This window comes from Anthonomus grandis, chromosome 1, assembly GCF_022605725.1.
Source record: "Anthonomus grandis grandis chromosome 1, icAntGran1.3, whole genome shotgun sequence".
Classification (NCBI taxonomy): domain Eukaryota; kingdom Metazoa; phylum Arthropoda; class Insecta; order Coleoptera; family Curculionidae; genus Anthonomus; species Anthonomus grandis.
In genome coordinates, this window is record NC_065546.1 from 8,523,615 (window position 1) to 8,541,957 (window position 18,343).

At 30.6% G+C, this 18,343-nt stretch overlaps 2 protein-coding genes across 8 annotated transcripts in view; one reads left to right on the forward strand and one right to left on the reverse strand.

Annotated features, from left to right (window-relative positions):
- Positions 1–18,343, reverse strand: part of LOC126750358 (uncharacterized) — a 188,090-nt gene that overhangs the window by 46,990 nt on the left and 122,757 nt on the right. The gene's annotated exons all lie outside the window — the stretch shown is intronic.
- Positions 3,185–11,550, forward strand: LOC126742264 (tigger transposable element-derived protein 4-like). Its single transcript, XM_050448894.1, has 2 exons — positions 3,185–3,275; positions 10,256–11,550. The coding sequence occupies exons 1-2, from the start codon at positions 3,185–3,187 to the stop codon at positions 11,548–11,550; spliced, it is 1,386 nt and encodes a 461-aa protein (XP_050304851.1).

The window sequence follows — 18,343 nt, forward strand, 5'->3', positions numbered from 1 at the left end:
AACATTAATTTGATTTGGTCAATTTTATGACAAATAGTATCTCTTGACGCACGAAATACAAGATTTTACAACTACGTACGTTGCTTGATTAATAAATTCTCCACGCCAAACAATCCTCCTTTATATTATACCACAACCATCGAATCATCTCGAATTCCTCAGAAACTTCGGAGAGCCAGACGATTTTCTCCGAAGTACGCGTGGACGCACGAGCACGAGACACAGCGCGACGAACCGAGGTCATTCGATTGCTTATAGTCCGGGGGCGAATGGTGGCTTATGAGTAACGCTGTAACATTTTGATGTAATAGGTCGGGCATTTACTTAATAATACATATATTAAATTTTCGTATATGTACCAGTAACACCTATAAGTAGGCGTTTCGTTTTGGTTGCTTATTTTTATCTTAGGTAACTTTATTCTTATAGGGTCTACTTTAATACATGCATTCATTTATTATGACTGCTGGCGGAGCACCGGAGCTCCGCGGAGCACACTTTGAGTAACGCTGTACTAGAATATATTGTTCGACTTGTGTTATTTTATGTTGTAGTTCCGTGTACATGTTACTTGATGAATCCCTTCTTTTCTATCGAAAGAGTTTACATTCTGATTATTATGTTATTCCTTATTCATATTTGATGTGTTTTTTCAAATGGGGCCAGTTTTTCCCTATGTTGCCTTTCATGAGCTTAATATTTTTGTAATTAAAATATTGTTGAATTTTTTATAATGGTTGGGTAAATATTCTTATCCTAAAAAATAATCAAAATTTACATTCACTGCACTTTAAAATCTCTTTAGAAGTGGTATATTGGCGCACAACATCTTTTCTGGATGATTTCTTTCAGTAAACATAAACGCGACATATTTGTTCCTTGGAAAATTGATCATTAACCGCAGAGAGTTGCATAAAGCTAAGAGTTATAAGTTATACTAACATTATTAAGCTAAGAGTTTGATGGGTGTAAGTGTATTACTTGCACTAAAATTTTGCAAAATATTACGCAAATTTAGGCATTTCTAAAATAGTTTATTGATGCAGGCTTTACATACATTAGTATACAGTGACCGCCTAAAGTTCCGCATAAATTCGATAAAAATTAGAGACCTGATTTTTTGAGAAAACGCTCGGACCCGTCGATTTTTATTTTAAGTTGCGGACTATTTCACATAAATCTTTGTATACAGGGTGGAACAAAAAAAAAGATATGATGTCATCGGTCATTTTTTTAAATGGAATGTTATATTTTTTATTGCATTTACGAAATATAGGCGAAATTCCAAGCAAGTTTCTTGTAACACACCTTATCTCAAAACTCAACTGTTTCCGAAATATTTACATTAAAATAACACGAAAACAAATAAGTACGTCTATTTACAAATTAAGTTAAAATCGAGGATAAAAATAATGTTACAAACACTACCAATTGTTTCTATTTCCATGGTTGCACTTGTAAAGAATCTGCATTTTCGAATGTCACTGTCAGTTCGAAAATTAATAGTTTTTATCAGAATAAATTATGGCTAATTTAAAGGAAACCCATCGAATTGAAATTTTGATGATGCTAGAGTACGGGGATCGAGTGCGCACGCAAAAAGAAGTAAGTGAACTGTTTAATGCCAAATACCCAAACCATCCTATTTCTCAGTCAACAGTTGAATAGAGCACAAATTCATAACTTCAGGTCATATTAGGGATTTGCCAAGATAAGGTCGTCCAAAAAATTTCTGAAGAAACAAAATTAAACGTTTTGCTCTCCGTCAAAGAAAATCCAAACAATGCAACTTCACAAATTTCAGTTGGTAATAATATAGCCGGAACGTAAGTAAGACATAAGAATATCACCCTTGTAAAATTAGACTAATACACGAAATTAATGAGGACGATCCTGATCGAAGAAACCAATTTTGCGAGTAAATGATAAACATTTGCAATAATAACCGTCAGTTTGTGTTACGAGTTTTGTTTTCGGATGAAGCAATTTTTTTTAAACAGTATCGTAAATCGGCAAAATTGTCGGTACTGGTCAGTGTCAAATCCCACACTGGGCAACTGAGTTTCATACACAGTACCGTAAATCTATTAATGTTTGGGCTGGTATCGTGGAACATAAAGTAATAGGGCCTTACTTTTTCGAAGAAAACTTTACAGAACAACGCTATTTGAATTTTCTTCAAAAAGATCTTATCCCTGCTTTGGCTGTCCTGTACCCAGACAAAGGCCCTGCTGTCCCGACAGATAATTTGTGGTTTCAGCAAGACGGTGCACCGCCGTTCCCAGGAAGATGGATAGGAAGAAGAGGGCCAATAGAGTGGCCAGCCAGGTCACCAGACCTAAATCCGTGCAACTATTTTCTATGAGGGTACCTGAAAAGTAAAGTTTATATTGAGAAGCCAAACAACGTAGAAGATTTGAAAAATAGAATTAGATATGAATATTAGACGTATATCACCCGAAATAATTGATAGTGTTTTACATGAGTTCGTAAACCGTCCTGCTTTCTGCCAAGAAGTAAATGGGGATCAGTTGGAACACTTGATACATTAATAAGAGTGTTCACAGTTTATAACATTTTATCCTCCATTTTATCTTAATTTGTACTTACTTGCTTTCTTGTTAATTAAATGTAAATATTTCTGAAACAGTTGAGTTTTGAGATAAGGTGTGTTATACGAAACTTGCTTGGAATTTCGCCTATATTTAATAAATGCAATAAAAAATTTAACATTTCATTTAAAAAAATGACCGATGACGTAAATAAAAATCGACGAGTCCGAGAGTTTTCTCAAAAAATCAGGTCTCTAATTTTTATCGAATTTATGCAGAACTTTAGGCGGTCACTGTATAGAGAATCGTAATCTCAAAATGTTTATTATGCTGTGTATTGCATATTGAAAATTAAACTAAAATTCTAATAAAAATAAAATATTATTGTGATAAAAACTTAAAAATAAACTTCACAAAAATTAATTATTTAAATAAAAGGCTAAAACAGGTTTCCCTTCCTGTTGTGTATGTGGGTTCACACACATATTTTGGTTCGGTTTTCAATAAAAAACACTATTTTGCAATTAAGGTACACTTAAAGAGAGTAACTACTGGTTTACATGAAATTATGTTTAATATATAAATAATTCTAGCCGAATTATTGAATGGAAGTGATGTGTTTGCCATTGATGATGGCTGAAATCTTAATACTGAATGAATGTGACAGAGAGGGGTTCTACATTAGTAAAAAGGGCGCGCTGAGCGCTTATATTAAAGGAGATCGTACGCTTAAGGATTATTATTTATGCAACGACTAAACACTTTCCATTCCAAATCCTTCTTTGGCTAAACAATAAGTTAACCGCATTATAAGCAGGACAACCAGTTGAAAATAATACAAAAATCTCATCCATTATTCTCTAAGAGACCAACATACAAAATTGACAAAAAAACAAAGAAAAACACAACATGTTGTGAGACCGTGACTTTGTGTTTTTCTTTGTTTTTTCGTCAGTTGAAAATAAGCTGATACCAAGTCTAAATCAGCGAGAATTTGAATGGCAGTAAGAACTTGGTTTTGCGGAAACTCAATATATTTATGGGCGTTTAAAGCACTCTGACTAAAAAATGGCCCATACCCAGTTCCTATCAAACACTTCTACTTAAACGTGTTGAATTAAGTTTTAGAGCACTACAAAGCATTTCTTCCAGTTGTTCTGACTTCTGGACCTTCTCGATATGAGGTTCTTGCACTTTGGTGTGGCATTTATAACAATCTTGAACACAAAAGGATGTCTCAAAAGTCGATACCACGTTTAAAATTATTTTTTCATTGTACTGCTAAATTGCACCATTGTACTACTCATAAAATCCCTGCATAAAACCGTTTAATAATTTAAATTTGTTCGGAAGGAGTATAAACAACCATAATAAGGAAGAAAAAAATTATAGTACTGTAATAAATCTACAGTGCAGCGTGCAATTATTTTCAACAATGCATAATCTTCAATTCCCCAACCTGTATATGCGTGGTGAAAAAGCATTTTGTGAATTCCTTTTTAATTTGCCATTAATTTTTTTCAAAGAAGGTCAATTTTCAAACATGAAGTGTGACGAAAAGAAATTGTCTTGTGGCGCGTAATTTTTTGCCAAGTACAGCTTATTTCTAGTTAATTTTAAAAATGCCGATCAAAACATCTAAATACAATTATTTTATTATAATCCCAGTATGGTTTTCAATTTAGCTTGAAAATTCTAATATCAAAAAGGAAAAAAATGCACAAAAAATATAAACTAAGATGATCAGTTAGCGACTATCAGGAGTTTTCTAACTTGAGACAGTTATGCAAGGATCCGATAGGAATGCTAAACACAATATGATCACTTCAATGAAGCAGCTATTGGCTTTAACCTGGAAATTTTGATAATTTGTTAACCATAAAAATTAAAATAGCTCTTTCCAAATAAACTAAGATATTTAGACTTATGCTGCAGAGGAGATTAGTAACATGTTTGCTGATTTTCTACTGTATACATACACCATAATGTTAACATCGCCGCTCATGAATTGTGCGCATCCGATACCGACATCCCTCACCTTAACATTAAAATATTCAGTATATTTACTAAACTCTCATCCTTCGATATTAAGAAGGGTCTATTTCTAAAAAAATGTAGCTTTAGTCTCTCCAGACCCTTGTACCATATATTCAATCTCTTTTTTTAAACTGTAGTTTTCCTGGACGATTGGAAAGAAAGTTTCCTAAAACCTCAATCAGTATACTCAGTGCAATTCTCAAAATACTTAAATGCTTTGTATGTGACATCAATAAACTGCAATAATTTCTTAAACCTTTGCTAATTAATCAGTAGTTTGGCTTTGGATTATCCAAATCCGCGAAGTGAACTCCTTACTCAGGTGGATTTCTGGTTGGATGCTTTGGAGAAGAGATGATTTTTCAACAATTAAATAATATTGGGAGTAAGTGTACAAGTAAGAGTATCGAATAAGTAAATAGCATTGGGATTGATGATTTTGTTGGGAGGTATACTCAAGACTTCACATTCTTCCTCTGTATAGTCTCCTTTCTATGAGGTACATATCTTCAACTAACTGAACATACATTTTTAAAATAAATCAAAAAAATCAATGCTCATGCTTCACCAAGAACAACAAGAGCTACTAATAGTCACCATGCAATTCACCGTACTATGGTTTTAATAATTTCCTTACTAGAACAAGACTAGCAAACTAAGATTGACCTCTTTGAATCTTATAGCAAATTCCTTAGTCAAGTTTTAGTAAACATTAGTTAGACCTTATTAATTATTATTACCTTTATTATTCTTTTTCTGCGATTTTGTATATGATGTATGCTATTTAAATTTGAATTACGATTGTGAATTTAAAAGTGTAACATAAATTTACTGTGATTGGGCTTTGCCCGTTTATAAATAAATAAGTAAATAAATAAATAAATTAAGAAATAATCGTCTTGGTGTAAAGGAGATAAATCTTTTGTCATATTGTAGAAGCATAAAATTGAATGAACATTATTATTTAATATAGCTGTTTATTGTATTATGTTTTATAAAAAATATCAATAGGAACATATTAAATATACAGTACTTAAAGGTACACATGAACACCTTCTATATACATGCTATATCGGTCATGACTAGAACACAGTTTTTATGTATACATCTCACAAGTCTAGGTATTAGCATTGCTAAATAAGTAGCAGTCTTTTTTCCCTTCCCACCATGTAAACGAAAATAGCTTAATAGTTTCTTTACTCCCATAACTACGGGGCAAATCGGTCCTAATGATGTCACACCTATTTCAGGCATCTCCATACTCGCATAGATCTCCTTATTACCGGTTAAAAAGAGATCCGTGTATCTCCTTAACCGTCTACCACGCTAACGGTGCACCATATATTTGCATTCGGAAGTGGTTACGGCAGCGAATCTTTTGACCCAAGTCACGTGGGGCGATGGCACCGTAAATGGGCTTCTTGTCTTCTTAAGTCTTAAGACTCGCAGAGTCGAATCAATGGTATTGTAGCCCAGCAGGAAATATCAGAAAACACGTTTCATTCATTTAAAAGTTGTAGGTTAAGTGAAGAACTTTACTTGGAAGAAATGGTCATTGATCAAAGTGAACATTTTATTACCATCTATAAATAATAAATTTTACTACTGTTAATCAAGAACTTGCCGAGTGATAGACAATGGTTTATTACAAGGAAATAAGTATTTTTACGTATAGGTAAAAATTGAAAAATCTAATATATTTCAACGTTATCTGATGTTTATTTATTACATGGTTTTAAACTCCCTTCATATATATAATCAGTATTATATAAAAAGAATTTATAAATGGCAAAAGGTAGGAGGAGAATAGAGGCTTACCAATGGAAAATATCATTTGGTAAGCCTCTTATAAAACCAACACTCCATCCACATTTAACCATCTGTGTATAATAAGCATTTTACCTACAATTTTTAAGGTTTCTAACCGAATAATTTACAATCAAATATATGTAAATTTTGGAGGTTGCATGATTTAATTCCTATCAAATAGAGCGGCTTTAGGAAAAATTTTAATGCTTCAATCGCATTGCCTAATGTTACATATAACATAATTAGAGTTTGGGATAGAAATATAAGTAGTATTCTTGATTATTAGATTTTTCTAAAGTGTTCGATACCACAAATCATAATTTGTTACTGGCTAAACTTAAATATTACTGATTTAACAATCATTCTTTTGTTCTTGTGCATTCATATTTAACCAACAGAAGTCAGCGTATATTCTTAGATACTAGTTATTCGGATCAAACAAATATTACTTACTTTAGGTTCAATATTCCCGTCCATTTTTATGATTTATATATCTAATATATTAAGATCATTGATATATTGTAAAATGCAGGCATTTGCACTAAAATTTACTTTAATCTGATGTTTATTTATTACATGGTTTTAAACTCCCTTCATACATATAATCAGTATTATATAAAAAGAATTTATAAATGGCAAAAGGAAGGAGGAGAATAGATGCTTACCAATGGAAAATATCAATTGGTAAGCCTCTTTTTAAAACCAACACTCTATTCACATTTAACGATCTGCGTATAATAAGTATTTTACCTGCAATTTCTAAGATTTTTAACCGAATACTTTACAATCACATTTATGTAAATTTTGGACGTTGCACGATTTAATTCCTATGAAAAAGAGCGAAAAATTTTAATGCTTCAATCGCATTGCCTAATGTTATATATGACATAATTAGAGTTTGGGATAGAAATATATACTGGTATTATTAGATTTTTCTAAGGTGTTTGATACCACAAATCATAATTTGTTACTGGCTAAACTTAAATATTACTGATTTAATAATGATTCTTTTGTTCTTGTGCATTCATATTTAACCAACAGAAGTCAGCGTTATATATTCTCAGATAATAATTATTTAGATTAAATAAATATTACTTACTTTAGGTACAATATTCCCTTTGATTTTTATGATTTATATATCTGATATATTAAGATTTAGCTTTGAGGCAAATAGTTACAGGAAGGATCAACATCAATCAAGATTTAAAAACGCTAACTATTTTATCAAAATACCATAATTTAAAATTAAATGCCAACCCAACAACAAACATCTTTGGAAATAAAAATCAAAAAGAATTTCTAAAATCTAATATTGATGGTATAAAATTGGCATATATAGGTATAAAATTAGCATATATTGGCATATACAGATCGTGTTATCGTGAGCTACGTATTACCCAAAATAATGGCAACACCGCTTGGTTGCGGCTTGAAGGCGGTGGACTTTTTCGTTTTTATTTTTTTAACCGGGAGTCAGCAGACCTCACTTTGCTGTGTTACTGCACGTTACATTAATAATTTTTGAGCGTTATTTTCGTGTTTTTTTCACTATGGCTGTTTATACCCCTTCCGAAAGAGTTCAACTAATTAAATGGTTTTATGGAGGTAATTCGGCAGTACAATGTAGAGATTTGTTTTCAGTGACATTTGAGAATAGACCGATTCCTTGTGCAAAAACGGTTTTAAATGTGGTTACAAATTTTGAGACATCTTTTTGTCTTCAAGATTGTAAAAAATACCACACAAAACGTCAAGAACCACCTGTTGAAGTGGTCCAGGATATAGAACGGCGGGAAGAAATGGTTTGCAGTACCCTAGAACTTGATTCGACACGGTCCACTAGAAGTGTTGGAGAGGAACTGGGAATGACCAATAAAACTGTTGCTCGTATCTGGAAAAAATATGGGTACAAATGTGTCAAGTATTCAAAAACTCAGGAAATATTTCCTGAAGACCAGTGGCGAAGAATGGAATTTTGTGAAACCATGATAGAAAAGGGAAATGAAAACGAATATTTTTTAAAAAATATTTTTTCTGATGAATCTTCTTTTCCATTAGATGGCAAACACAATCCTTCCATTGTTCGTTATTGGTCTCAGGAAAACGAGCACAGAAGTTTTCAGTTTCGTACTCAGTATTCTCAGAAATTGAATGTTTGGGCAGGTATTTTGGGCGACAAAGTTATAGGGCCATTTTTTATTGATGGCACTTTAATCGCCCAAAAGTACCTTGAGTTGCTGCAAAACCAAGTTCTTCCTGCCATTTAAATTCTACCTGATGTAGATCAGGGATCGGTTTATTTTCAGCAAGATGGCTGTCCTGCTCCTAACGCGGCTAGGGTAAAAGAATTTTTAACAAATACTTTTCCTAACCGCCTTATTAGTGGGACTGGCAATATTAAATGGCCTCCTAGATCTCCAGATTTGTCTCCAAATGGCTTTTATCTGTGGGGTTACCTTAAGCAGACCATTTACAAGCATGAATTTAGTAGGCCAACAAATTTAGAGGAGTTACGAAATAAAATTGTCGAAGGTGCCAATTCCATTTTACCTGAAACTCTTTTGGAGGTGCGAAATAGCTTTTACGATAGGTTAAGTTTTTGTTTAGCGAAAGAAGGTGGTTTATTTGAGCCTTTTATTTAAAAAATGATATGTTGTTAAGTTTGTTTATTAGAGTTTTATTTCAGTTTTTTTAATTATATTTTTATCAGAGTTAATATTTTATTTTTTACTAGAATAACGCTTTAATTTTCATTATGCAAAGACAGCATATTAAACATTTTAAGATTACAATTCTATGCGGGTTTTACACATTGTCATGTCTGTAAAACCCGCATTAGAATAAATATTTTAAAAATGCCTGGATTTTCGCGTAATATTTTGGGACACTTTGTCGCCAAACGACGGAGCTCACAAGAAAGTCAGATGTTGACTAATCCCGTCCTCGGGCCGGCCAGGGCGGTGCTCTGTCGCAGGCACTCGTACACGCGCGATGTTGCTAAATTTCGCCTCTATGGGGTTTCCTATAAGTAACGAACGAAAACACGATCTGTATATAGAGTCTGTTAAAAGTTTGGGAATCATTTTAGATGATCAATTAAGATTTAAAGAAGATTTTACACAAATTTTTTTGGCGCTTAAGACCATTAACAATAATAGGCATATATTAAAGGTTAAGTTAATAAAAGAACTATGTGAATCTCTTGCACTCAAGTGCATATCAATATTCATTCGTATATCGTCATTTCAATCGGAGGTATCATAAAGAATAATAATAACAAAATATTTTTGTTGATACGTCAGAGTAATACTATAATATATTATTTTCTTTAAATTTTTACAGAATATACAGATTGAATCTGGAGTAGAATTTCTTACAAGTCTTGATAAGATTGAATAACTTTTATCATAGACATGTGATCACAATCATCAACCACCATAACAAGTTAAAATGATTTAATAATATTCTTTAAATTTACTTGAATATTTCATGAAAACATAGTATATAAAACATTTTCAAAAGAAAATGTTGAAAATAGCAAATTTTCCTCAAAATCACTAAACAAATAAGATAATTTAATAGTAGCAAATACATAATGGTTTTCAAAATAGACATCATTAAAAGTATTGAAAGTGGCATTAACAAATCGGAAATTGCGAAAAGGAAAAATATGGCAAAAACAACAGTTTCTACAATTTGGAGCAATCATGAAAAAATCAAGCAAGCAAGTGAAAATAAATCGCAAAGAATTAAGAAAATTAGGAATCCCGTACGCCCAGATGTGGATTAAGCTCTTATTCGATGGTTTGAGGTGAGAAGAACCGAAAATATTCCTATAAGTGGACCACTTTTAAAAGCAAAAGCGGAAAATTTATCTAAGGGATTAGACGGTGGAGATTTTAAGTGCTCTACGAATTGGCTTGAGCGTTTTAAAGTTCGTCACAATATCAATGTCGGCAAAGTGTCCGGTGAAGCAGGAGATGTTAGCAGGGAAGCTGTGGTGAACTGGTTAACCGAGAAATGGCCAGATATTGCACAAAATTACAGCTGTGAAGATATTTTTAATGGGGATGAGACCGGACTATTTTACAAGATGACTCCAGACTGTACACTGAAATTTAGAGGAGAAAAGTGTGTGGGAGGCAAACAATCAAAGCTAAGATACACCGTTTGGGTTTGTGCAAATATGACAGGTAGTGAAAAATGTAAACTTTTTGTAATTGGTAAATACGAACGACCGAGGTGCATGAAAAATATTAAAAACCTGCCTGTTATTTATAAATCGAATAGATGCGCATGGATGACTTCAGACATTTTTATTAATTATTTGAAAGAGTGGGATGAAAAACTAAGACGTCAAAAAAGAAAAATATTGCTTCTAGTGGACAACTGTGCAGCTCATCCAAAGAATGTAGATCTGACAAATATTAGATTAGAATTTTTGCCTCCCAATTGCACTTCTGTCACACAACCAATGGATCAAGGCATAATAAAATGCCTAAAAACCTATTACCGTAGATATTTTATGTATCGCCTAATTCAAGCATTGGATAGTGAGGAAACGTTCAATCTAACAATTCTAGACTCGATAAAAATAATTGCGAAATCTTGGAATGAGGTTTCACAAGAAACGATTCAAAACTGCTTTCGACATGCTGGTCTAGTGAAATCGATCGAGGAGTTTGATTCAGATGATGACTTGCCTCTGAATCAGTGGTACGAGAAATATAAAAGTGTTGATGATGATGATGACTGGAATATTCCGCTAAGTTATTGGTTGCAAAATCACTGCCAAGACGTAACTACTGTAGAAAAATATCTTCCTGAACTAGATAATTTTACGACCATCGACGATAATCTGGTAGCAACGGAGACCTTAACGGATTGCGACATTATTGCCAAAGTTATAGAATCAAACTGTTCAACGAATGATTTAAGTTCCGATAACGAAAGCGGCGATGATGATGGACCAGTGAACGAACCCATTCCAAGTTATTGTGAAGCACTTTGTGCAATTAAAACTGTTACGAATTTTTTACAATATACTGATTACGGATCTGATGATACAATTTTAGAAGCCTCGTTAAAAGTTGAGAAGCACATCGAGAATATGTATATGTATCCGATTTCAATGTTATATGTTACATATTAATATTATATCTTTTTTTGTATTTAATATTTAGAATGTATTTTTTGTTAATTTAGTCCTTTAATTAAAACAAATAAATCTTTACATATTTATTTTTATGGGTTTCTTTTATAGCATACCTCCGGTTATAAAGTACTAATTTTATTCACCCTAGAGGGTACGTTATAACCGGAGTTCACTGTATTCAAAACATCTAACGGATTATACTTAAAGTATATTAAATCTTTTTTTAAATATAGCCTCAAAAAACAAGGCATAATCAAAGATACTCAAAAAATACTTTAAGAACAAAAAAAGTGTAAGTTTTAAAACCAGAATAAAAATATTAAATTATGTTTGTTTTAATATCTATCTCTAATATGACCAAAAGAGATTTTACAGGCACATTTAAAAATATGGCCAAAAAATTAAAAATATCAACGTTTCACATCAAACTAGACCTTCTTGGAATTTTAACTAACATCTTAAATATTCATTCCATACCAAAATATAACCAGTTAGTATATGTTTTTTTAAAAATATTTTTAAAATTATTATTAAAATCACTAAAATTGTAAAAAAAATTAAAATATTTATGACTAAAAATTACAAATCTCAACATCCATATTTTATGTTATACATATTTTAATTAAATATTCAACTTTAAGTTCTTTGAATATTAAATTAATTTCTTATTATCGTTATTTTGTGAATGATTTATATTTTTTAAATGTCAACATGTTTTTAATTCAGAATGCTTAAAGTTTCTACTTTTAAATATTCTTTTTCAGTCTTTTTTAAAATTTACCTTAAGATCCGCAAAGAGGTTTTAAGTTTTGTACCAAAGACATGTAACAATCCATAGTCAAAGCCAAAATACCTTAAATTAAAACTTAATTTCAAAAATCAGCTATCTTTTGTATTATTGTATGAATATAAGTATTATTATTGTTATTATTGTTATTTTAATATTATTATATAGTTTTTTTAACTATATAATAATATTGAAATTTGTGAGTAAAAAAGCGCAAAAATAAAATCATTGACATCTTGAATTATAAAGTAAAAACAAAACAAAAATACAAATTGACTTTAGATACCATATACACTGATTACCTGTTAACTTGTTATAAAATGTTAACCACATTGTGACTACTAATTAAATAAATAAAAGATAGTCACGATGTTCTGAAACATCAAATTATTATTTTGAAGATCAAACAAGATCTTACCAATTCTTGAAAAACCTTGAAATAAAAAAGAGAGAATTTTAACTTAATAACTAATCATTACATCACATCTAAAAGTTATGCTGTTGACCTTAAAAAACCGCGGCTGAAGATCTTGCAGATGGTTCAACCTGTCCGATGCAAGATTAATTAAAAATTAAAATTTTAGCACTTTATTACTTCCATCATCGACAACAGCGTAATTATAATGTAATAAAAAATGCAAATATACTCTTTACCCTTGACGTATCTCGGGCTCATCGCTAAAAGAAAGAAAGTGAATTGAGAAAGTAAGTTTGTTTCTGCTAAATAAATAATGAATAAGAAAATAAGTTTTGTAAGACTGTGTTAATTCTCTTTTGATGAACAACAGTGGTCTTTTTAAAAATATTGCTTAAATTTGAAAGCATTTATTAATCCATAAATCGAACATTATTTTCATAAAAAAAAGTTATAAAATATGTTTTTAATTGCTTTATCATCTTCTGGTTCATTGTCATCACGCGACAAAAAAATTTAACGAGGTACTTTCATTTTTACTACCTCGTGACCTCGCGATCTACGCCTATAACTATTGCCTGCAATGAAATGCAAGAATCACAACCAGCCTTTTCTATAAAGCCTTTGTGTTGATACGACCAAAGGAATGCTATGTCAACTAGGAAGTGTCTTTCAAGAGGATGGGCGCGGCCACCTATAACGAGGATTAAGTTTAATTTAATTAAAATGGTCTCGTTAAGTTTTTCGTTTTTTAAAATTCTAACGATTATTGTAAATATTATAACTTGACTAGATAATTGAAGGTGATATTAAAAATGATATAATCTTGATCACACAAGTAAAACTGTAGAGCTGCTGCCTCGTATAGTTGTCATTTATTGATTTTTTTAAGTTAAAGCCGTATTATACAAATTTAATAAGTCAATTTTTAAATCAAACATGATAATGTGAAAAAAATGTCTTTTTTTTTTTAAATAGAACTTGTTACAAAAACCAAATTGGGCTATTTCAATGATCTTTTTATGAAGCTTTACATCTGACAATTTCCATCATTGTATTAAAGTTATTTATTTATTTACTCACGGGACTTGCCCATTAAATTACTAAAACAAAGCAAATTACAAATTTGGAGTAAGCACCAGAGAAAGTAACTTCCTACACTAATAATATTACAGAATATTAAAACATAATCTATAAAAGACAAAAATAATCTTTATCATATGCCTACCAGTATACTCACAATACATTATATTTACCAAAACTGAATATCAACTAAATTAATATTTTTAAGGAACACTACTAATCAAATTCACAAATGACTTTAAGGCATCTGGAAGAGGTCAATAGCTGTAGGAAGAGAAATCGTTAATTTAGAGGATCTTGAAATGAATGAGTTTATTGAGTTGATTAATCATTTGAACATATATTCGTTTATTTTTTTGAATCAGTAAGTCTTATGGAAGCCAACAGTAGGGGACTATTTACTAGAGAGTTTGTAAGTTTAAAAAACATTTTTAAAACTGCTTCATTCCTTCTAGCCTTCAGAGTGGGCAGAGAAAAGCGCTCATGAAGAGTGCCATAGTCATAATAAAAACCCTCCAGAGGCATGATATCGAACATAAAAGCCATAAAACGTAAAAACTCTCTTTGTACCTATTTAATTTTGTGATAATAGATCTAATTAAGAAACAATATATTTGTCTCAAAATCAATAGTACACTCTTCACAAATCCTAACATTTTTAGAGCCTTGGATATCATTTTATCAATGTGTTTTACAAAAGATAGCGAGCGAGCAATAGTAACTCCCAAGTCCACAATAAAGGGCACTTTACTCAATGAGGAGTTGTTGATTTTATACTCAAAAATCAAATTGTTTTTCTTCTTTGAGAAACAGAGAAAATGGCACTTGTGTATTCAATTTCAAGCCACTGCATTAACACCACAACTCCAGCCTTTCCAAATCAGCCTGCAGTCGGCGGCAGTCATCAATGGATGACACAGACATAAAGCAGTTGAGGTTATCAGCAAAACAAAGAAATCTTAAGTAAAGGAAACACAAAAAGGAGTGTCATTAATAAAGACATTAAATAATAGGGGACCCAAATGGGACACCTTTGTGGTACTTGTGGATATTCTTCTACCAATTTCTCTAATATACTTATTATCATTGTAACAACAGGGAATGGGTAAGACCTATCAGGTTTTTAATATTATCTGTAACTAATAGTTGTTATTATAATAATAAAATCTAGAAATCACTGTACTAAAATTCTGAAAAACATAGTCAATTTTCCATTAGCCTTACCTTGACTACAATTTACGTTGTTCTTTTACGGAAATCAACTTAAAAATATATGGTTAAAGAACCAGTTATAAATATACTGGCATGATTCATAAATATTATTAAGTATGCAAGTAAAGATACAAAAATTACAATTTTGCTCGCATTCTTGCATTATTAAACCATTATTATTATGTAATAAATATCACGTTTGCTACTGTATTACATATACTGGGTCTCAGAGGTATTATGTTTAGCTTTTGATGTCTTTATGTAAAAGAAACGTAGCAGAAATAATGATCATTGTCGAAGATATCAGGTTTCTTTTTACTTAGGAATGGGTTAGAATAGAAAATTAATATGACTTGGTAATATGGTTTTTGCGATATCAAGTATTGATATACCTATTTAGGGATAGGAAATACTTTTTCCTAATTTTTTTAAGCCATCATATCAATTAGATTAGAGATATTATATTTTTTTTAAGTCCATAAAAAAGAAAAAATCCAAAAAATATAGTAATAAGTATTTTTAATACGAGTAAATACTTAGATGCAAATATCGGGATTTGCAGGAAACAAATAATCTAAACACTGGTACTGTATATAATCTGTAAACTAAATAAAACATTTCTCGAATGGAAAACCGATTTTTTTATGGATCCGAACTAATTTGGCATCTTGAAACTTAATTAAAGGTGATCCTTCCTTCTTTCGTTGATTCGGCACAGATATCTTCATTAGACAGATCCTTCCAGAGTTTTCCTTTACTTTTTGATTTTTTTTGTGCACAATATTGACACCCATTTTTTCTTAAAGTTTCACTACCCTAATTTTTTACCAATATTTTCTCCACCAGCATGATTGGTTAGTTTTTATCCTACTGTAAATATCCGCAATGGTTGGCACTACTTTGTTTTCTGGTAAAGCAAACATTTTTGTATTTTTTTATTGATTTTACACTTTCGAGCACTAAATCCAAAGATCTACTAGAAGTTCTATACTTGTTGAAGCTAAAATTATATATCTAGGAATACTATGTACCTCAATTATTATAATAAAATCGTAATTTTACTAAAGAAGGTAAAGCTCGTACCTTCTTAAATATGATTTTAAATGGTGGTATTACTATATATCCAATATATGTATCCAATATAATCCGCCCATGAATTCCCGATGTTATAAAAATGTATATTTTTGAAATCTTTAATAACAAAAAACTAAATTAAAATTAATAATTAAAAATTAATATTTAATCGACCAGGTCAAACTTTTTATATATAAATAGGGTTCTACTAACCTATATATTTATAGTAGAACCCTATTTTTATATTATTTCAGTGTGGACAATAGTAAAATATTTTATTTTATTTGTTTACTTTACTATTGTCAATATTATAATAAATAAATATATAAATGTAAATATTTTTATAAATTACGCTAAATAAATAAGTTCTATTATGCATCCACTTTCATTACAGAACCTTGACTATTTAATTTTTTTGAGGAGGATTTAGGGATATTGTAAACTTTTTGATGGTTTTTTGACCCAGACCTCATGACTATATTTACTGAATTATTGTAGATTTCTCCTAAATTATTTTTTTAAAGAAAAATATACTTTTTGGTTGAAACACTGATTTTATTGATAAATGCTTAAGGAAGGTGATTTATTTAATTGGTTTTTTTCGTTAAGAATTATAGTAATTGGCTAGCTATCCCTGCTTACAAACATTACAAAGAAATAGTAACAAGTCTATGGAATACATAAAGAAAGTAATTTTGTCTTCTTCTGTCTTTATCTTTTGTCTCTATTACAAGATTCATGTAATTGATTCTCTTTCTCTCTTTCCTTCTTCTGCAAGAGCAAGAACCAGTATAGATTTCCTCTTCAAGGCAAGTGAGTTTCTATCTCTTTTACACAATCGATCACCTAGCATTTTTCTCACTTAACATCTTCTGCAAATGATCAAAGTTTTATTCTCTGGCAACGCCGCATTATTTTACAAGGAAGTGTTATGAAGAAATTTGTGTTATCAGGACACAATTACAATTTTTATTTATTTTCACATTTTATACTTGAATATATTTGTTTGAATTTTGACCGATGAAATTTGCATCCGTCAACATATGTTAACAATAGCATTGTTATGATGATAATGAAATACTGTCAAATTAAAAACCAAACTGTATGACAAGGCGACTTAAAAAGTAAAGATGTAACAACAAAATGGTTGACTATTGAAATTATAACAAATTGATTATTTGTTGGTTGAAAATTAAAATAAGAACTAATTAATATATGCCAAGAATATAATTAAAAGTCCTTGAATGGAATACAAGTATACTTCGCAGGATGCAGGATATCTTAAGTCAATTTTCAATTACATAGTAATTAAACAACAAATTATGCAGATGCCGTCAAAACATCTTAAAGAAATGTATACTTTTCAAAATGATATATAAAATAATTATAAAGTTTTTTCACAAATGAAATACATAAACCTACACTGAAAAAAAAACGAAAAAATTACCTTAATAAATATTTATTTAAATGTTTTTTATTTCCACTGAATACAATTTGTTTCAATAAACTAATTCTTGCTTGTGTCAAATAAATGTATGTATTTGAATATTTTTAGTCATTTGTTTAAATATATTCTTAATGTTTTTATTTATGACAAATAATTATTTATTTAAAATAAATTAAAAAATAAGAGGAGTTACTCAGTTCATTTTATCAAATAATCGTTTTTTTAATTTAAATATATTTATTAACACAAACAAATAAGTTTAAATACAAATAACTCAATAGGTACTTTTTCAACACTCAATCATTAGAACTACAACAGGAATCCCCCACCCGAAGCGCAATTGCGGGTGCGGACCGGCCTGGGCAGTTCGTTGTTTGCTTGATACTGGGAAAAAAGTCACCCATAGATTTTTGTCAAATCGCAGTTTTTCACCAAATTCACCATTATTTATTCGCTCTTTACGATTCATTTAATGTTTGTTTGTATATAACGTGTGGATGTGTGCATAACTTGTGGATTGTGAATTTTATATAACATATATAAAGTTTAAAACACAAATCATAGTAAAAAAGGTAAACCAGTACTTATTATTTTATTTCTTTAAATCTTATGTTTAGAGTCCTGAGGATGACCTCATAGAGGTCGTATCGTCGACAAAATATATGTAAGAATTGTTTAAGTTTGTATTTTATTGACCTTAATCCAACAACCAACCATAAAAAAATTAAGATGTGATGAGGTCGCTAAAAACTATTTAATGTTTTTTGTTTTG

What these genes read in the sequence shown, in the direction of transcription:
- LOC126742264 (XM_050448894.1), top strand. Translation starts at nt 3,185, where the DNA reads ATGGCTGAAATCTTAATACTGAATGAATGTGACAGAGAGGGGTTCTAC. An exon ending in CGCTTATATTAAAGGAGATC is followed by an intron (nt 3,276 to 10,255) that starts GTACGCTTAAGG and finishes CACTTTTAAAAG; the next exon opens with CAAAAGCGGAAAATTTATCT.